At 38.1% G+C, this 17,983-nt stretch overlaps 1 protein-coding gene across 2 annotated transcripts in view; it reads right to left on the bottom strand.

The window, feature by feature from the left end:
- LOC110858273 (glutamate-gated chloride channel) overlaps window positions 1–16,603 on the bottom strand; it is a 42,270-nt gene extending 25,667 nt beyond the window's left edge. For both annotated transcript variants that reach the window (XM_022106977.2, XM_035858442.1), the window contains exons 1-3: window positions 16,309–16,603; window positions 1,826–1,983; window positions 1,363–1,475 (exon numbers count right to left, since the gene is read on the bottom strand). In XM_022106977.2, the coding sequence (XP_021962669.1) occupies window positions 1,363–1,475; window positions 1,826–1,941 (229 nt within the window). In that variant the 5' untranslated portion in view covers window positions 1,942–1,983; window positions 16,309–16,603. The remainder of the gene's footprint in view (window positions 1–1,362; window positions 1,476–1,825; window positions 1,984–16,308) is intronic.
- Window positions 16,604–17,983: the final 1,380 nt, after the last annotated feature.

The following is a 17,983-nucleotide window of genomic DNA, read 5'->3' as shown; positions in this document are numbered from 1 at the left end:
AGATTTTTTGCAGGATTATGTAAAAAAAAAAAACAGCTTTCCTGTAGAAATTTTCTGCTTAAATTTATCCCGATTTTCTACAGAAAAACGTTATGCAGAGCTATTTATGCAAGAAACTCTACTCAGAAATATGCACATACCGGTCTGCAGTATAAATCCCATATAAAATTTGTGCAAAATTGTGTAAACAAAAAAATTATGCATATGTATCGAGCCTTTGTCGATTACTGCAGAATTCGATGCAGTTATTTTGGGCAGAATCATCAGCATGGCCAGAAATGATTTATTTCTAAATACTCTTTATGCACGACCCCCTCGCATAAAGTGCTAAGCGTGCCCGTAGTACTGAAACTATGCACACATTTGGTGGCAACTTTGGAATCTCGAGAGAATAAAATATCCGTGGAGAAAGTAGGCTCCAACTTTTTTTACGCAGCGACTTTTCAAAACCAGCGGGAACTTTGCCTTCATCCGAGTATAAAAAAGAGAGAAACAACAACAAAAAGTTGTGGATTGGGTGGCTCCTTTTTTTGAGTGCAGTTGATTGATGAGAAAGTTGGAAATAAGTCTAAACTCTAAATAATCTGGGGAAAATGATGCATCACGAATTAGTCGGGTGTTGGAATTTTGTGGCAAAGTAGTAACATTTATGAAAAATGTAGATCGTTACAAAATCCAATAATGAATTTTTACCCCGAGTAAAAATGTGAACCGCTTTTCTGCAGTAATTTGGCACGATTCTGTGCAGCAAAACTTAAGGCAAATTGATTTCGGAGAATTATGAACAGAATTATGCACATCGCGTTCTACATAAAATTATGCATAAAACGTATAGAAATTTTTGTCAGTATTATATCAAAAAAGTATGTTCAGTATACATTGTGCTTATACAGATTATTGCAGAACTCTACGTAGTGATTTCTACTCGGGGGAAAATGAGTTATTTTATAATTAACTGCTTTATTTAGAGTGTAATAACTTGACACTGGCGCAAAATGGTGCTTGTAGTGGTGTTCGCGGTGCTGGTGGTGATTAACTTGGAGAAATTTTATTATATTTTTAGAAATTCTGTTGTAATTTAGTTGAGCGATGAACTAGTGAGAAAATTTTTAGTAGAGGAACGACATTTGATTATGAAGGGTCCCGAATTGGAAAATAATACCAATTCGAATACCTGACCTCGCCTGGTTTGCTTTTAAACCTAATATTTTTTGTCTTAATAAATCGCGTGTATTTTTGCCTGATTTAGTTATTAAACTAAACATAAATAATCCTGTATAAAACCATTTTAAATAATTTTTTGTCATGAATTTATATATTTTTGTGTTTTTATGCAACTTTTAGTGACTGATGGACACCTACCTGTCCCGTTGGCACCGGAAGGTCGAATCTTGTTGTCGTACGTCCCACTCAAAATGTGGTCGAGAATCAGCTTCTCTCTCTGGCGTGGATTGTCCTTCGCCGTGTCCGCCCCACTGAAAAAAATCACATGTCTCAAAATTGGTAAATACTTAAAAAATACGGGAGCAGAACTTAACCGTATTTTTCAAATAAAGAAGTATGTCCCGAATAATGTCAAATTTTGCAGTAATCGACAAAAGTTGGATTCATGTGGATAATTCTTTTTGTTACATAATTCTACCCAAAATTTTTAGTTTTTTTAAAAATTCTGCCAAACTGTATGTGCAATTTGCTACAGAAATCGCTCTGCATAACATTTCCGTAGAGAAAATATGCCAGATTTTTGCAGGAAAGTAGTTAAAATTTTTACTCCAGGCGTGACATTAGGGAGAAATTATTGAAAAAAGAAAGAAAGCCGACTCACAAGGCATATTGGGGAAGGATGACGGCCTGCAAGACGAGGATGAGGATGACAAAGTAGAGTCTTCTGAGCGACGCGGTGGGCAGCATGAGTGCACGTTCTTCTGGGCAGAACCACATCACATTCCTTCACGACCTCCTCCCACCAAGCAGGACACAAATCTGCAAATTAAACAGAAATACGTGGTCAAATCTAGAAATTAGAGAAAGTAATGAAAGACAATAATTAATCGGTGGCCATTTCCGACTACGACTGGCGAATCTGAGGGAAAGTTTTGCCCGGATTTGGGGGGCTGAACGGGAAAAATGTCGCCTGGAAGTTATAATGAACGTATCCCAGCGTATGTTCTCCGATTTTGAGCAAATTAGTGTCGCTTTATCACAAGTGCGAATTTTGCAAAAGACACGATCTCCCAATGAACACGTTTGGCAGAGATATTTGCATCCGAAGAGGAGAAAACGCTCAGTAAATTTGGAAAGTGTAAAATTTGTCGACTTGTGTGTGTCGAAGGTGTGTTTTCTCCTTTTCGGATGCAAATATCTCTACGAAACCTTCACATTAGGAGATCGTATCGTTTGCAAAATTTCATATTAATAAAAATTTGTGATCGATTGACACTAATTTGTTCAAGATGGGAGAGCATAGTCCATTTTGAGAGGAGAAAACGTGACAAGCACATTCTTGATGGAGTGGCCCCACGTGTCGGGTGTAGATTGGGGATGTCATGAGAGAGGAAAATGATTTAATCGGTCACGATATCACGACCGCTTTCACTCGCTAGAAAGCAACCTTTGGATTAATGAAGTAATCAAATGGGCTGGGTTTCTTTCGGATTTTGATGGAAAATCTATTAATGGCATGACACATTTGTGAATAATTTCGCTGTTATAAAGGATTTCCTAAATTGTGTAATAAAATTATCAAACTTGTATTGTGAACAATATTTTAAAAACATCTGCAGAAAATTAATGCACAAAAATGTTGTTAATAACGCCAAACCAAAAACCGGAAAAAGTGCAGAAAAATGTGCAAAAATAACTTTAATGCAGATAATATTGCAATTTTTCCAAACCCTTGTTTAATTAAGAAATTATTCCGTCATTTAATGGTATTTTCTGGTTTATATTAGAAATCTTCGCAATTTGTGAATATTTATTTTTTAAAGTGTTGCCTTGTTATGGAAAAAATTACAGAAATCGTAAAAAATTCAATTTTGCAAGTTACAAAATTTCCATGTTTTTTTGTTAAATTACTCTCCAAATTAATAACACCATAATTTAGTATAAACACATTTGAAAATAAAAACACGGAAATTTTATTATATTTAAACCCCCCGAAAAAAATGTAAAAATTACGCTGTTCTTTTCCTGCTAAATGATGGATCCGTGTAATCAATCAATTCTATTTGATTCGTGGGTCGGCGTAGAAAATTACTTGCTTTCACCTCGACGTCGACGCGATAGTGATTCTGCAGGTGTCCCGACTTTCCCCATTTTATTTTCTGAGGTAAAATATAGTTTTATTTCTTGGCTCCCTTCCTTTCATCTTTTACGAGATCTGACAAGTGCGAGGAATTAAAGATTTTATACCATCATCAAAGAGGGGACGGGCAGTTAGAATGCCGGGATTTCTTTGCGCTTATATTTTTATATTAAGCAAAATCCACAGACAATTAAAAATTATCTTTAATCACATTTGGTAAACATCTTAACAATCTTAACAGTGAATTTTTCTCCTACTTTTTTACCACAGCCAAATTAAGTAGGTTGGAAAAGGGGGGAATTTATTTACTTTTCCCGTTTTTTTTACCACCGTTCAAAATAGGTAGTCGGAAATGGGAAGAAAAATGTAGTTTTACTCTTGGTCACGTATTGAATGATCCACTCGTATCAATGGCCAACCACCGATTTCCTCCATTTAGGTAAACCCACCCACTTTCTCCCAATGCTTTGGGTGCAATTGCAAAAAATAAGGGCGAGAAAGTGGTTTCATACGGCTAAATATTTGGACCTGCAAGAAATTCAAGGCGTTTAAGAAACTACTTCCTGCCGCGGCGAGTGGCCAGATGGCTCATGTTTCTTTTGCACCTCTCACTTCTTGCATTTCTTGCATTGCAGTGCAAGAAATGTTGAAAATTTCCAAAAAAACGAAACACTGCTTTCTCCCCCTCTCCTGGGAAGATCATGTCCTGGGACAGATGAAACTCTGCTACGGTACACGCTCCAAATGTGGCCTTCTTTCTCCCACTCGTTTGGAATTAGCACTTAAGCACGAAAAGTGAAGCTCTCTTGTAAAAACGGGAACAGTTTTGGGGAGAAGTGCGCAGGGAGAAAGTCCTCCCCACTCCACGGCCCACTCACCACTTAACTCGCCCCATACGTACACGAGGCACGAAATTGAGAGGTACTTCTGCCTAAAAGCGATAGTCCTTCAATGCACATAAATCCAACCAGGTGGACGGAAAGTGGGACGATTTCATCCCAGAAATTAAATCTTGGGTGGCGAAAAAAAATCCTGGTATTTTGGGCACGGAATTAATTAATTTATGACAATATTCGCTATATATTTAAGGGCATGCATAAATGTCTTCCATTCTATGAATTCCGGTATATACGCGACTCTATGACCGCTTTGGTAACAATTTATCGTCGAAAGATAACACATACATATACACACATAGGTAGACTAAATCCTGCTCAGCCCAAAATGTCAGTGGTAAGAAAAATATTACCGACACTGGAGGCAATTCTTTACACTCAAAAGACAACTTTCCACTATAGTGTTACCACGCGGTAGAATTGCATACTACTTCCGCGGGTAACAATCGTATCACAAAATTATTCACAGTGTGATTGAGCTACTGGTAGATTATTTCCATAGCGGTTGGGTATTATCACTACCCGTCGGTAATAATTTAGTAATAAAATTTCTTTAAGCGTGGGAAGCAGTAAATTATCACAGTCGTCTTCATTAGATCGAACCTAAGCGAAATTCGTGCCATGTCGAACGTAATTCGAATCCAGGTTCGAGTTTTAACCCACATTTGACCCAAATTTGCCCCAAATATGAATCCGCTCTCCACACCTGGCAAAGTTTTAGATATTGTGAAAATCTCAACGACCGGATGTTGTTTCTCATACGATGGGAACTTTCGGAGAGAGAGAAAGTCTGACAAAGACCCGGCTTAACTTTCACTCACTTGCTTTAGGCGTGCAAACAAGGGTAGTAAATATTTACTCTGTACTCGACTCACTCACTAACGCTTCACCTACATAGCTCCACCAATGAGGAAAACTAAACGATCAAATTTTTCATACATTTTTAGAAAATAGGTTTGGAATGCGTCAAAAATGGGTACGAAATTTGTCTAACAATCTAAGTCTCCGCTTACACATTTTGAGCAAATTAGTGTGGCTCGATCACAAATTAAATTGAAATTTGTGAAGACACGATTTCCCAATGGGCACGTTTGGCAGTGATATTTGCATCCGAAGAGGAGAAAATGCGCTGTAGAGTTGACAAATCTTACATTTTCTAAATTTACTAAACACCTTCTCCTCTTTGGATGCAAATCGCTCTGCCAAACGTGCCAATTTGAAGATGTCTTTCGCAAATTTCATACTAATTTCATTTGTTATCTAGCGACACTAATTTTGCTAAAAGTCAGTGATAATACGGTGGGAGACCTCCATTCTCAGTCCGAGAATCTCAGATCAACTCGGGTTGTAGTAACTACCAGGAATTTAGTGTGATTAGTTAATTTTTTATAGAGAAATTCAAATTTTTTCCAACGAAATTGAAATTTTTACAGAGAAATTTTCTTATTCTGACTTTCCTACGTGTCGAACGATACCAGCGAATGTCACATAAAGTTGGAGAAAGTCGTTGCAAATATATATAAAAAGACCAAGTTTAACTTCATCCCAGGGGGTGCACAGCTTAATTAACTGTTCCATAGAAAAATAGGAATTAGAGAAAAATGTCAACGAATCAAATCCCTGATTAGAATTGAGCAATGCACGCACTCGAGAAAACGAGGCGGCACTAATTGCATTAGCCTTTCTCCGCCTAGCTCAACAACTTTCTCCGTGAAGCAAGAAAAATGAAAGCACAAAACACTGGAAGGAATAACAAAATCGTTTATTCCTTCCTTTTCACAATTTAGTTAAAGCAATCTCTTTCTTTGACTCTTTTTTGGGCCCGAAATTTGTCAGATTCTTGCAGTGTTTGGCGTGTAGGAAACCACTTGCAAGAAATAATGGCAAGAAAGTGGTTTCTTGCAGGTAAATATTTTGACTAAACAGAAATTGAGGGCGCAAGAAACTCATGGTGGGGCACGTTTTTTGCAGTTTTGGAATATTTCTTACACTTTCCCCCAGTTTCTTGCACCTTGCATTTCGTGCGATTCTAGCTTTGCAATGCAAGAAATGTAGCAAACCTGCACGGAACGGAACACTTAATACGGTGGGAAAAAGTGGAATTTACAGTCAGTCTCGGTTGCAAGAAATAGCCCTTGAAAGTGGTTTCTTGGAGTTAAATATTTTGACTTGCAAGAAATGTGACAGCGCAAGAAATTATTAGTTCATACGCCGCCTGACTAGATGACGCATATTTCTTGCAGTTTGGGCATATTTGTTGCACTTTTTTGCACCCCACAATTCTTGCGCTGTTTGCAGTGTAATGCAAGAAATGTGGCAACCTGACAAGAAGCGAAGCACTGGGTTCTCGACTAAAATTGAATTTGCATTCGGCGAAAGTTTTGCTTTGCTTTGAAGAACGTGACGCATTTTGGAATATTTTGAGATTAAATTCACACTCGGGATGGAGGAAAGTGAGCGTAAAAGAGTGCATCGAATAAGTGTTTCGACTTTCCCTAATCATAACTTGATTACCGAGTTAACTTTGGCAAAAGTGATTTTCATGGTGCACAAGTTTGTCGAAAGTTTTCAAACACATTATTATTTGTCACCAGGAGGATTAGAGTTTAGAGGAATAAAATTATCTCGGTTTTCAAGATATGATTTCACTTGGAATTTATTATGACCAGAGGGCGGATATGTATTTATTGTTAACTTTTTCATTTGATGGCGATAACCCAGGGTCAAACTTTATGCGTGGGCTCCCTAACTTGCAGAGATCACAAAAATTTCGAAATATTTTACATATTGACACATATTTCTAGATTTTCAACCACATAAATATTTCCCCTATTACTTCAAAAATATAGAAAACTTTTTTAAAATACAGATTTTTTGAAACTTCTTATATTTGTGTTTTTTGTACATATTACGCAAATATTTTGGTGAATTTTTGGTAAATATTCTATACAGATTTTACGTAAATACATCCCGCCCACTCGTTAACTTGTGGATTATCGGGCTTGTTTTTACCGGAAATTACGCCAAAAGCGGAAAGCCCTGGTTTTACTTGAGGTTGGTTAAATATGATTTTTATCACAAACAACTTTTTTCTACTAGTGCTACCAATAATGGAATTGAACCATGTAAAATCAATCAAACAAATAAAATATACGTACAAACTATGCAAAAACTTTGAGTAAAATTTTCCCCAAAGAAAACAAAAGGCTCAAAAGATCAAGGACTTTCTAAATTTGATTAATATCCAATTTGGCGAGATAAGTTTTATATCTCTCACAAAAATTTGTTAAGTGGTGAAAGCGTGATCAATTTGCCTCGAACTTTATGACGCGTTACCATTTTTAGATTCGGTCTTCGAGTACTGGTAAATATGTAATTTTTAAAGAAAGAGAGTTCGTTAGTCGGTCTTAACCCGAGTATAAATCACTCTGTGAAATTTTGCAATAATCTACAAAACCTAGATGCATATTGTATTCTGCTTATGTTTTTTCTATGCAGAACTGTACATGCATAATTCTGCATTGTTTCCTGCATAAATCGCTCTGCCTTAAGTTTTTATGCAGAAAACTGGTTAAAATTTATGCAGGAAAGCTGTTAAAATTTTTACCTGAGAAACTTTTCGCTTACTCTGTACTTCTAAAGTATATTTTTAATAGCACGCCTACAACAGATCGGAAGGATGCGCTAACATTTAGTCATCCGCATGAAGGAAGGTGGTCGATTACGATTATTTCTTCTTCAAAAGAAATTACACTCATTGGAAATTGGCTGCTTTGTAAAAAAAATCAAATAGAAAAACACCCTAATTGCCGCACGCAAGGATGTCGAACAACCCCTGGAGACAAAATAATGTGTTGATTTGTACGGACAAAAGCAATCACGGCAGAGAAAAAAAAGAGTAAACCGGACGTTGATCAAAGAGGAGGAGAAAGTAGGAAGTAAATCAAAGACGGTGTCTTGGGTCGATTTAAAAAGGTTTCCGTCCTCCTTTGCCATGTCGTAACGATGGTAATGATGCCATTTCCTCGTCTTTCTCCATCGCCAAGATAGAAAGACCCACCCACACGCTGAATAATGTATTAAACAATTTCCTGGCTAGGAATGTAGACGGGTATCCTGTAGAAATCTTGTCCAATTATGTGCAAAAAAATCTTTATACAGAAAGATTTATGCAGAATTATGCAGATACCGTTCTGCATAAAAATAAAACCCATAAAAATTTTATGTGGAATTATGTAAAAAAAAAATTGCAGAGCACAATATCCATCAAGCGTTTGTCTATTTAAGGCAGAAATTTGGTTCGATTTGCTGCATAAAAACTTTATGCAGGGCGATATATGCTGAAAATAGTGCAAAATTATGCCTTCTGCAGAATAACACAGATAGAAATTTTATGCAGAATTTAAAAACAGAAAAGATTAGTCAGAATGCAATATGCTTCGAGACTCGACACCGTAATTTTTAATCGAGACTTGCCACCGAATTATTTAGAGTGTACCTTGCCCTGCATCCGGGAAATTTCCTACTTTCTGAGAAAGTAGAAAAATAATGGTGGCGTGATGATGAAAGGGATATAAATTCCCAGGAGAAATCTGTCCCTCAAAAGTGATGAGGTGTATGCACAGTCCAAGAGAGTACACAAGCCTCGTACCCTGTGGAACTTCCTGTTTATCAGGTGGTTCAATTTCCCATATTTTCTTAGCTTATTTCTTCAAATTATTTCTTTAAATTGGCATGTCTTCTCTCCTCTTATTGAAAAATTATTGGCTGAATATTTTGCACAATAATTATGTATGACCGCTTTTGGATAATTTTCCAGTTTTGATTTTTCAAATAAAATATGTATTATTGTGCTACCTAGCACTAGATGAATCATCGCAAAAATCGTCAAAAGCAGCACATTTTTAATCATTTCTCAGCTCTGGGAATTTGTTTTAAAATCCGGACCGTTTTAGAGCAGGGAGTTGCCAAGTCTTTAAAAATGTAGACTCCAGATTCCCTCCAGATAAACGTTCACAATTGTTTAACATCTATTTGAAACTAATTTATAGGTGCGGTTTCGTTTATTTTAATTTTATGTCCAAAATTTTATAAACTTTTATGCCAAGTAAAAAATCAATCAAAAAGAGTTTCCAAAAAATAACAACTTTTAAATTTTCAAGCGTGTTTCATAAATAAATACACCGTTAAAAATCTGGTAGAGTCAGATGCATACTCCGTACTGGTATTGGTTTGGTAATAACTTCTTACCAGACAGTTTGTTTCTGAGCTGTAAAATTTGTCATTACCACAACATTACAAAATGGAAATGTCCGTTGTTACCAGTCCGGTAGAGTCAGATACACTCTTAGCAAAATGGTGTTTAATCCTCACCGACCTGAGTGCATATATGACTTCACGGTAATAACGGGCATCACCGTATAGTAATGAAGTAAACCATTGTGTTGATGAAAGTTTACCACTCGGAGTGTATATATGACTTCATCACATTTTTCACAGTATGTGTACTCCAGTCAGTAACGATTTAATACCAGTTTTCTAAGAGTGTAGATTTATAACCAGGTAACAACTCTCCCCCTCACGTCGTTCCACTCGTCACACCGAGTTAAGAAGACGAGACTATGAATAAATTCGGAACGACATGAAATTATTGAGCAGAATTTCCCCCAGAAAAGAAAACATCTCGTTTAATCAGCTAACCCATGGGAGGAAAATGGGAAATGAAATCCGTCAAATTTGCAGAGAAAGAGAAAGTGAGTGAGAGAGACAGATTTTGAAATTCGGAAACAATCGAATCTGGGCAACGTGCTGACTGGCGAAATATTTTATCTGTTCATATGTGGATGAGAGAGATTTTAGTGGGGAGTGGAAAAATCGGTGCTTTCTCGAAACTTTCTACAAAACACGGATTTCGAGCTTTCAGACAGAATTTTGTCCATCAATTTGACGACCAGAACATTTAGTCCAAGGACAAAATTCTGCCACGATCTGTGGAAGTACCGATTTGTAAGAAATAACTGGAAGAAAGTGTTTTTTTGCAGCTAAATATTTTGACCTGCAAGAAATGCAAGGCGCAAGAAAGTACGCCATGCGAAACTATTTCTTGTACTTTCTTGCAGTTTCGTGCCCTTTTTTGCACTTTCTTACACCTCGCATTTCCTGCCTTGCTTCCTCTCCAGTGCAAGACATGTGGCAAATCCGCAAATAACGAAACACTCCCCACCATTTGCCTCGGTAAGTACTTGTCATTTCTCTAAAATAAAGTTGAACCGGATTTCACATAGAATTACATGGTCCAACCAACTTTTATCAAAATTGGCAAAATTCATGTATGCCACCCTACTAGTAGATATGTCAAGGGTTGCAGAATTTGAGAGCCACTGAACTGAGTGACAGTTCCATTTGGAGTAATCATAATAATTCCTAATTTTAGACCAAGACGACGACCAAGAAAGATGGGCTAGATTTATATTCGCACAAGGAACATTTTACCAGAATTTGGATTTGCATACAATCCTCTCTTCATAATCCTCCCGTGGTGGTGGTCGTGGTGGAAATGCACATATTTGCATACGAAGAAAGAGATCAGTTTCGAGTGGAATGGATTTTATTCCAATTCGAGGCTCCGCCGAAATTCGGGGAAAAAGTGGAACGGGAAGTGGAACGAGGACTTTGGGAAAATATATCCGTATGATAAAGTCTTAACCTTAAATGTGAAGAAATTTGCCAATTTTGCAAATTCATTTGCCAATTTATGGTCAACCGATGAATTGAAGGTGCGACATTTCTCAGCTACTGCGTTCTCTGCAGAATTACTTATTTGGGTGGGACCAATGGTAAGTTTAAGGTGCACGTTACGTAACACGAAGGCCGGCACCCCACCCAGTGAGTGAAAGTGGGAGAAAGTGCTTTTTCACCACATTCCTCCCCACATCTGTCCGTCTCTGTCGCCCTAGTAATTCTAATCATCCTTCAAGAATCTCCTTCCCTTGGATTGGATTTCATAACAGGCTGGGACGGTGCAGGCAGAATGTGACCGCTTTTCAAGTCTGGTGAAGTGTAAGACGTGCAAAATCTACTGAAAAAATACATTTTCGAGTAGGAATCACTGTGTCGAATTGTTCAGTAATCGACAAAAGCTGGATGATTTTTGCACTAGTTTTTGTACATAATCCTGCCCAAAATTTCTATGTTTAATTCCGCTGAACGTTATGTGCATAATTTCCCAGATTTTTGTATAAAAATCGCTTTACATACAGCTTTTCTGGAGAAAATTGAGCCAAATTTTTGCAAATTTTTACTCGACTTTTACACACACCCGTGAGGTCGAGATCGAGCCACGTTTTCACCGTGAAGACGACATAAAGAGCTCCCAGTTTGATTGCAGATTGGATTCAATTCCATTAAAGTAAACTCCCCATCGATGTCTGGATCGAATTTGGGGAAAGCAAAGAAAAATCGGGTAGCTAAACTAAACTACAACTTCTACTGGGCGGGGAGTGAGGGTTGTGCAAAAGAATGTGACCCATTCTTCACGATGGTCCCAAATGTGCGAAAAATAGTATAAAAATTGGCAGTAAACCGTATATTCATACCCAGTTAAAAATCCGGTAGTGGTATTAATTTGGTAATAACTTCCTACCGGATTGGTAATAGTTTGTTTCTGCCTGGTAAATTTTTTGTTACCACGACATTACTGAACGGTAATGCCTCATTGTTACCAGTGTAGGCAAGAGTCATATGTGTGTTCTAGTCAGTAATAATTTAATACCAGTTTTCTAATCCTAAGAGTGTCATTAAAGAAAGTAGATCGTCTCAAATTCGACATTTCGACGAAGTTGATATGTCAAATTTACGAGGATCCACCTCCTTCGAGACGGAGAAGGCAAGTCGTAAAAATTACACATGTTTCCCCTCCCCACACTCCGAGGACTCGTTAACACGGTCAAGTTTAATTTGGTAATGACAGTCGTACTGAAAGTGCGACTTTATTGGCAAGCGCGCCGGATTAATTTATCTTGAAAGTTACCATTTCAGTTCAAGATGTAAAAAACGAGAGAGAGAGAAAGTTGTCTCCCGAAAAAACGGGAACTTTCTCTCCGACTTTCAGCCCAGAGTTGGATCTAGTCCCAGCCTTTTGGCAGTGTTTCGTTTCTTGTGGGTTTACGACATTTGAGACAGCAACCAAGAAATTCGAGCTGCAAGAAACCACATTCTTGCCGTTATTTCCTACAGAATAGACTGACTTTAAACCGCACTTGTTCCAACCTTAAACAGGTTTGGTTTCTTGCGTGCTTATAACACATCTTGCTCTGCGAAGTAGAAAACCGGTTGGAATGCGAGGTGCAAGGAACTGGGAGAAAGTGCTAGAAATACGCGCAAACAAGCCACGCGCCGTATAATGTACACAGGGGAGGGCGCGCTGGTGGAAACGATTTTGAACAGACGAGTAATGTGTCCTAATCAAGGGTTGTGCAAAAAACCTACTCCCTACTTTCAAAAATGCTCGTCTGTTCAAAATTTTGACCTGCTAAGACAAACCGTTCCGGGGTTATTCAAGACCAAAATCGTTTCCAGCAAGGCGCCTTCACCTAAATGCCGGCGGGAAACGCCTTGCATTTCTTCCAGGCCAAAATATTTACCTGCAAGAAACCACTTTCTTCGCGCTATTTCTTGCGCGTGGATACTTCCCCGCGAAACCCTGCTTTTTAGGACGGACCACTTGAAACCCTTCGTGGAGGTGAATCTATCTCGAGTGAAAAGTCATCCAGTTGATGACGTAGTTTGGAAAAGAGTGACGTCAAGGTGAAGAGGTTTCAGTGGGAAGTCGGCCTTACATATCCGTCCATCCAACCAGACTAATTTCTACGCTGCTCTCCTTCTCATCCACTGCGAGAAAGTAACCTCAACCAAGCTAAACTCTCTTTCTGCTTCTCGGTCAGGGGGAAAAGTCAGAAATCCAATTTTGTATAAAAACCCTTCCCCACGCGTATGCATTATTCGACCACACCGCAAAATGGAGAGAGCATGAAAAGTTAACCGAGGAAAAGTAATCGGGGGGATTGCGTAAAGTATGGGATGATTTTTGGCCCAAATTTTACACTGCTTTCACTTTGACATACGAGAAAGGGCTGTCTCCCTCGTGTACAAAGTTACAATGGAGGTCTCTCAGCGTATGCTCTCCGATTTTCACCAAATAAGTGTCAGCCGATGCCAAATTTAATTAATGCTAAATTTGCAAATTACATGAACTACCAATGCGCAAGTTTGGCAGAGATATTTGCATCCGGAGAGGAGAAAACGCGAAGTAAGTTTGGAAAGTTTTAAAATTTTTGGACTTAAAGGTGGGTTTTTTGCAAATTCTGCCAAACATGCATATTAGGAGATCATGTCTTTCGTAAATCTTAAACGAAATATATTTGTGATCGATTAACGATAATTTGCTCAAGATACGCTGGAAGACCTCGATTGTTAGGTCTGGACTAAAATTTTACGAGACTTTCCCTGTAAGAGGAGGATGACCTACTGAAAAAAGGATGCGTCCTTCCTGCACAGACTGTAACTTAGTTTAGGACTGGTTTAGTGGTATAGGCGGCACGATTAGGAGGAGCTTCATTTTAGGCCTAGGACCGACCGGGGTGGGTGTGGGACATGGTTTCTTCTCTGTAGAGCCAGTTTCACCGGAAGAGTAAATTGGGTGAGTTTTTGGCTGCCAAGCATCCGTCGTCCTTTTGGTGTCTTTACACTGTTAAAAATCTAGCAAGAAATTCGCCCCTGCTTTCACCAATCGAATGCTAGTCCCGCAAAATTTGGACTTCATGAGAGAAATTATTCATTATGGTTAATTCTTTCGGCGTTTGAGGAGGTTTTACTTGAAAAGTAGTCTTTTAGCAGGATGTTATTGAAGTATTACCGACCGGAGTGCATATATGACTTTAAAGATATGGTAATAGCACGCATTACCGTGTAGTAATGAAGTACACTGTTATGGTGTAATCAAAATTTACCACTCAGAAAAAAGCTATTACCAATCCGGGAGAAAGTTATTCCCAAATCTATACCAGTGCGGAGTGTATATGTAAATTCATCCTATTTTTAGCATTGTAATTATATTCACCTTAATTATTTTCATAAATTGATAGTTGATGCCGTGGAAAAATTACGTAGACACATTGTTAAAAATTAAGTACTTTGTTGGGCATTATTTAGAGTGAGGAAGGACTGTATAATGGAATAAAGTGGTTGAGCGAGATGGGTTCAAAAGGCAATAAACCTTTTGTTCTCTCGCTTTCCATATGGTTGGCAGGTTGCCTTTTCTCCAATATTTTGCCAAGTGGCAAGGACCCTGTTTGCGTATCCACACGTCCTTCTCCGCGAGATCGTGTATACATCATGACAGAAAGTGGACTACAATTTGCAATTTTAGCCCTTGGAGAAAGTAACTCGGAGAAAGCACGTTCACAAATTTTTGGGGAGATCCCAAGTGAAAATTTGATCGGTAAATCCTACCGAAATTTGGCCCAATTTTGGCCCGAAAAATTTCATACAGAGCGATTTATCGAGAATACTATGCACATACCGTTCTGCATAATCAAACATAGCGAAATTTTCTGCACGATTATGTAAAAAATACAGTATCCATCCATCTTTTCTCGATTCCTGCCGATTTCTAAACACCGATTTCTACTCGAGATACAGAAATCTACATTAATTTCTGCGACTTTGTGGAGAAGCAGGTGAAAAAATGGGGTTTGTTATACACACCATTTTTCGCATATCGACCTAACACATTAGCGTACTTTTTGTACTTAACTTCACCAAAGAAAGGAAAGCAAAGTAGGCAGAGAGAGAGGAGCAGAGGAGGGGAGCAGCCTGCTACTGACTGCTCATCTCTCTCTCCCTCTCGGGAGATATTGATCTGACTCTCGCAGTGAAAGCAGCATGGTCTGCGAGAAAGAGAGAAAGAGTACGCGAATCCTGGACTGGACAAAGGAGGAAGAAAAGCAATAAAATGGAACGACGACATCCCTCCACATACAATCGATACAGGAGGAAATTGTTTTTTCCTGATGCAACCAAAATAATGCTGGATTTTTAGAGGGACACATTTCCACACAGGAATTCCGCTAGGTCAGTTAGTCCAAGGCACACGTGTCAAAGTGGGGAGAAAAAGAGACCAGATTTTCACCCATTTCTTGGTTATTTACCCGAGTAGAAAGTACTGTGTCGAATTGTGAAGTAATCGAAAACAGTGGAGATGCATATTGAATTTTGCATATTTGTTTTTACATAATCCTGTAGAAAATCTGTTTTATTTTACAAGAAGGTATGTGCAGTATTCTGCCTAGTTTTCTGCACAAATTGATTTCCATAAAGTTGTTCGGCACAAAATCGGATCAATTTTCTGCAGGAAAAAGCTGTTCAAAGTTTTTCTCAGTTTACTTGAAGAGTAAAATCGGCCCAAAATATATTTAGACTTCGTTTTCATCCCACAAAAGTGAAAGTGCAAAAATAAATTTTAATCGAGTAGAAGTGAAAGCAGTTCTGTTTTTGGCATGTGTCGCTCCCCCATAAAATGACGTGAAAGCAACGCAGCGCAGTTATGATGAATGAAATGCAAATGCAAGGTTGACAATTCGATTAATTTAGAACCTTTGATCCAACCTGATTTAGTCAACGACACAATTTCTACGAGAATCAAATTACCGAGAAAAAAATTCTAGGTTATCCGATTCATAAGTTGGAATAATTTTTTCAATGATTCCTTAGAATGCAATTTGCTTAAAGTTGTAATTTCTCAGATTCATCATCCCACATAAATTGGAAGGATTCCGTACTTTCACTCGAGTGGAGACTTTCTCTTTTTCGTCATCACCGTGATTAGAGACAAAACACGACATCAATGATCCCACATCACACGTGAATTATTGAGACGCGGATGCAAGCCGATTACAGACTTTCATGTTTTTCTAACCTTTCTCAGCCCACACCCAATTTGGAAAAGTACAGATTTTATACTTTTTAAATGTAAAACTTTCTTCTAATTTCCTTTAAGAAGTTGCCATCCTACTTTTTAATTAAAAATAAATAGTGAAAGCATTTTTTTACCTTAATCCTTCTCCTCCTTCTTCTTATAATTTTCTCCAAGTAGTTGTATCCTTCGTTAAAAAACTGGGAAATTCTAAGGTAAAAATCCTCCCCACAAGAATGGCGAAGCACCTTTTTAAACCGAGTAACTTGAGACGAGACGAGACTGAGCAGCAGCGAGTCGTCGGGTAGAGAGCGAGAGAAAGCGTTGCTTTCAACGTGAATGTATTATCCTCTTTGCTGGTGAAAGTATGCGAGACGTCTTTGTTTATAGCAGAGAGAGAGAGCGAGAGAGAAAGTGAGTGAGTGAGTAGGAGAAAGTGTGAATATCAAATGAAACCAAACAAAACGAGAGACTGGGAAGGAACGAGGCACGAACTTGGGAGAAAGTCGGGTCGAAAAAAGGGTCAAACGGGAAGGATGGTATACAATTTTGGATACATATTTACTAAAAATGGGTCGGTTCGCGAGACCAATTAAATGGTAAATTTTATAACCACTTTTTTCCCTTAGTTGTGTCCTTCACGCACAGCCCCCTGCACATCTGCACCACCACCCGCTTCATGCTTAGGTCGAGCAGAGAGTAGATGAAAATAAATGCAGTTGCGCAGCGTCCCCGTATTGATTCTTTGCTACGGAGAGAGAGTTTTGTGTTTGATGAGCGAACAGGATGCCGTCGTCTTCTCGTTGTATCTTATTTTCTATGGGGAAGAAGACCACCGTCGTGGCTGGGTAGTGGGTGAGTTAGTCTGCTATACTTGCGAATCTTCTTCTTCTTCCACCCGCACTTGAAGGAGGAGAAAGTCAGCGGAGTGTTCATCTTGAGAGAGAAAGAGAAAATTGTGGCAACTTTCTCTTCTCAACTTTCTCTCGGGTTGTGTGTCTGTCGCTCAGAAGGTGACACACTGATTGAGACATGCAAAGACAAGCGAGAAAGGGAGAGAGAAAGCTGGTCGGGTAATGAGAAACCGTGAGGTGATGGATTTTACTATGAGCCTCAAGATGTATCAATACAGATAAGGAGAGAGGAGTTGCTGAGTTTTAAGTAATGATTAAAATTTGATGGACGGAATTTTTTAAAAATTTGCGAACATTTTTCGTAATCTTTGAAAATCTCTTCATCAATATAAATTGTTTTTTGAGACAATTTTAATTAAGGATTAAAAAATGTGGCGAATTCTTGGCCTAAATTTTTGAAAATATTTGAAATGAAGCAAAAATTCGTTTTTAAGCGAAAAATTAATGATGATGTTTTTTGTAAATCTTAAATTTATGTAGAATTACATACTTTTTAGAAGCAAATTTAAGATAATTCCGTCACATTTTCAGAAATTTTATTGATCATAGTATAAGGTGTATTCGCAGACTTTGTTATGCAGAAAAATATACCACAAAAATTATCGCAAAAACTGACTACGCAGGAGTCGTACAAGACATGCCCCTAAACTTAAAAAATCGCAGAAAAATCGTAGAAAAATCGCAAAAAATAGTAGAAAAATAAAATGTTCAGAAATTATTGTAACCATAGAAACTATTTTATGAGTATTATGTGATGCTGATTTTAAATAAAATTATTATTATTTTAAGCATTATTTTGTATTTTTAGATGCCCCGGGAAAAATGGGGCTTCCTCCTCAAAAAACTAGGCCTGTCGTTATCAAGCATAATCTGACAATCTCTACTTTTATCCACGTTT

This window comes from Folsomia candida, unplaced genomic scaffold (genome assembly GCF_002217175.1).
Source record: "Folsomia candida strain VU population unplaced genomic scaffold, ASM221717v1 Fcan01_Sc020, whole genome shotgun sequence".
NCBI classification, from domain to species: domain Eukaryota; kingdom Metazoa; phylum Arthropoda; class Collembola; order Entomobryomorpha; family Isotomidae; genus Folsomia; species Folsomia candida.
Note: the sequence above shows the minus strand (reverse complement) of the source record. Positions and strands in the feature narration are given on the sequence as shown.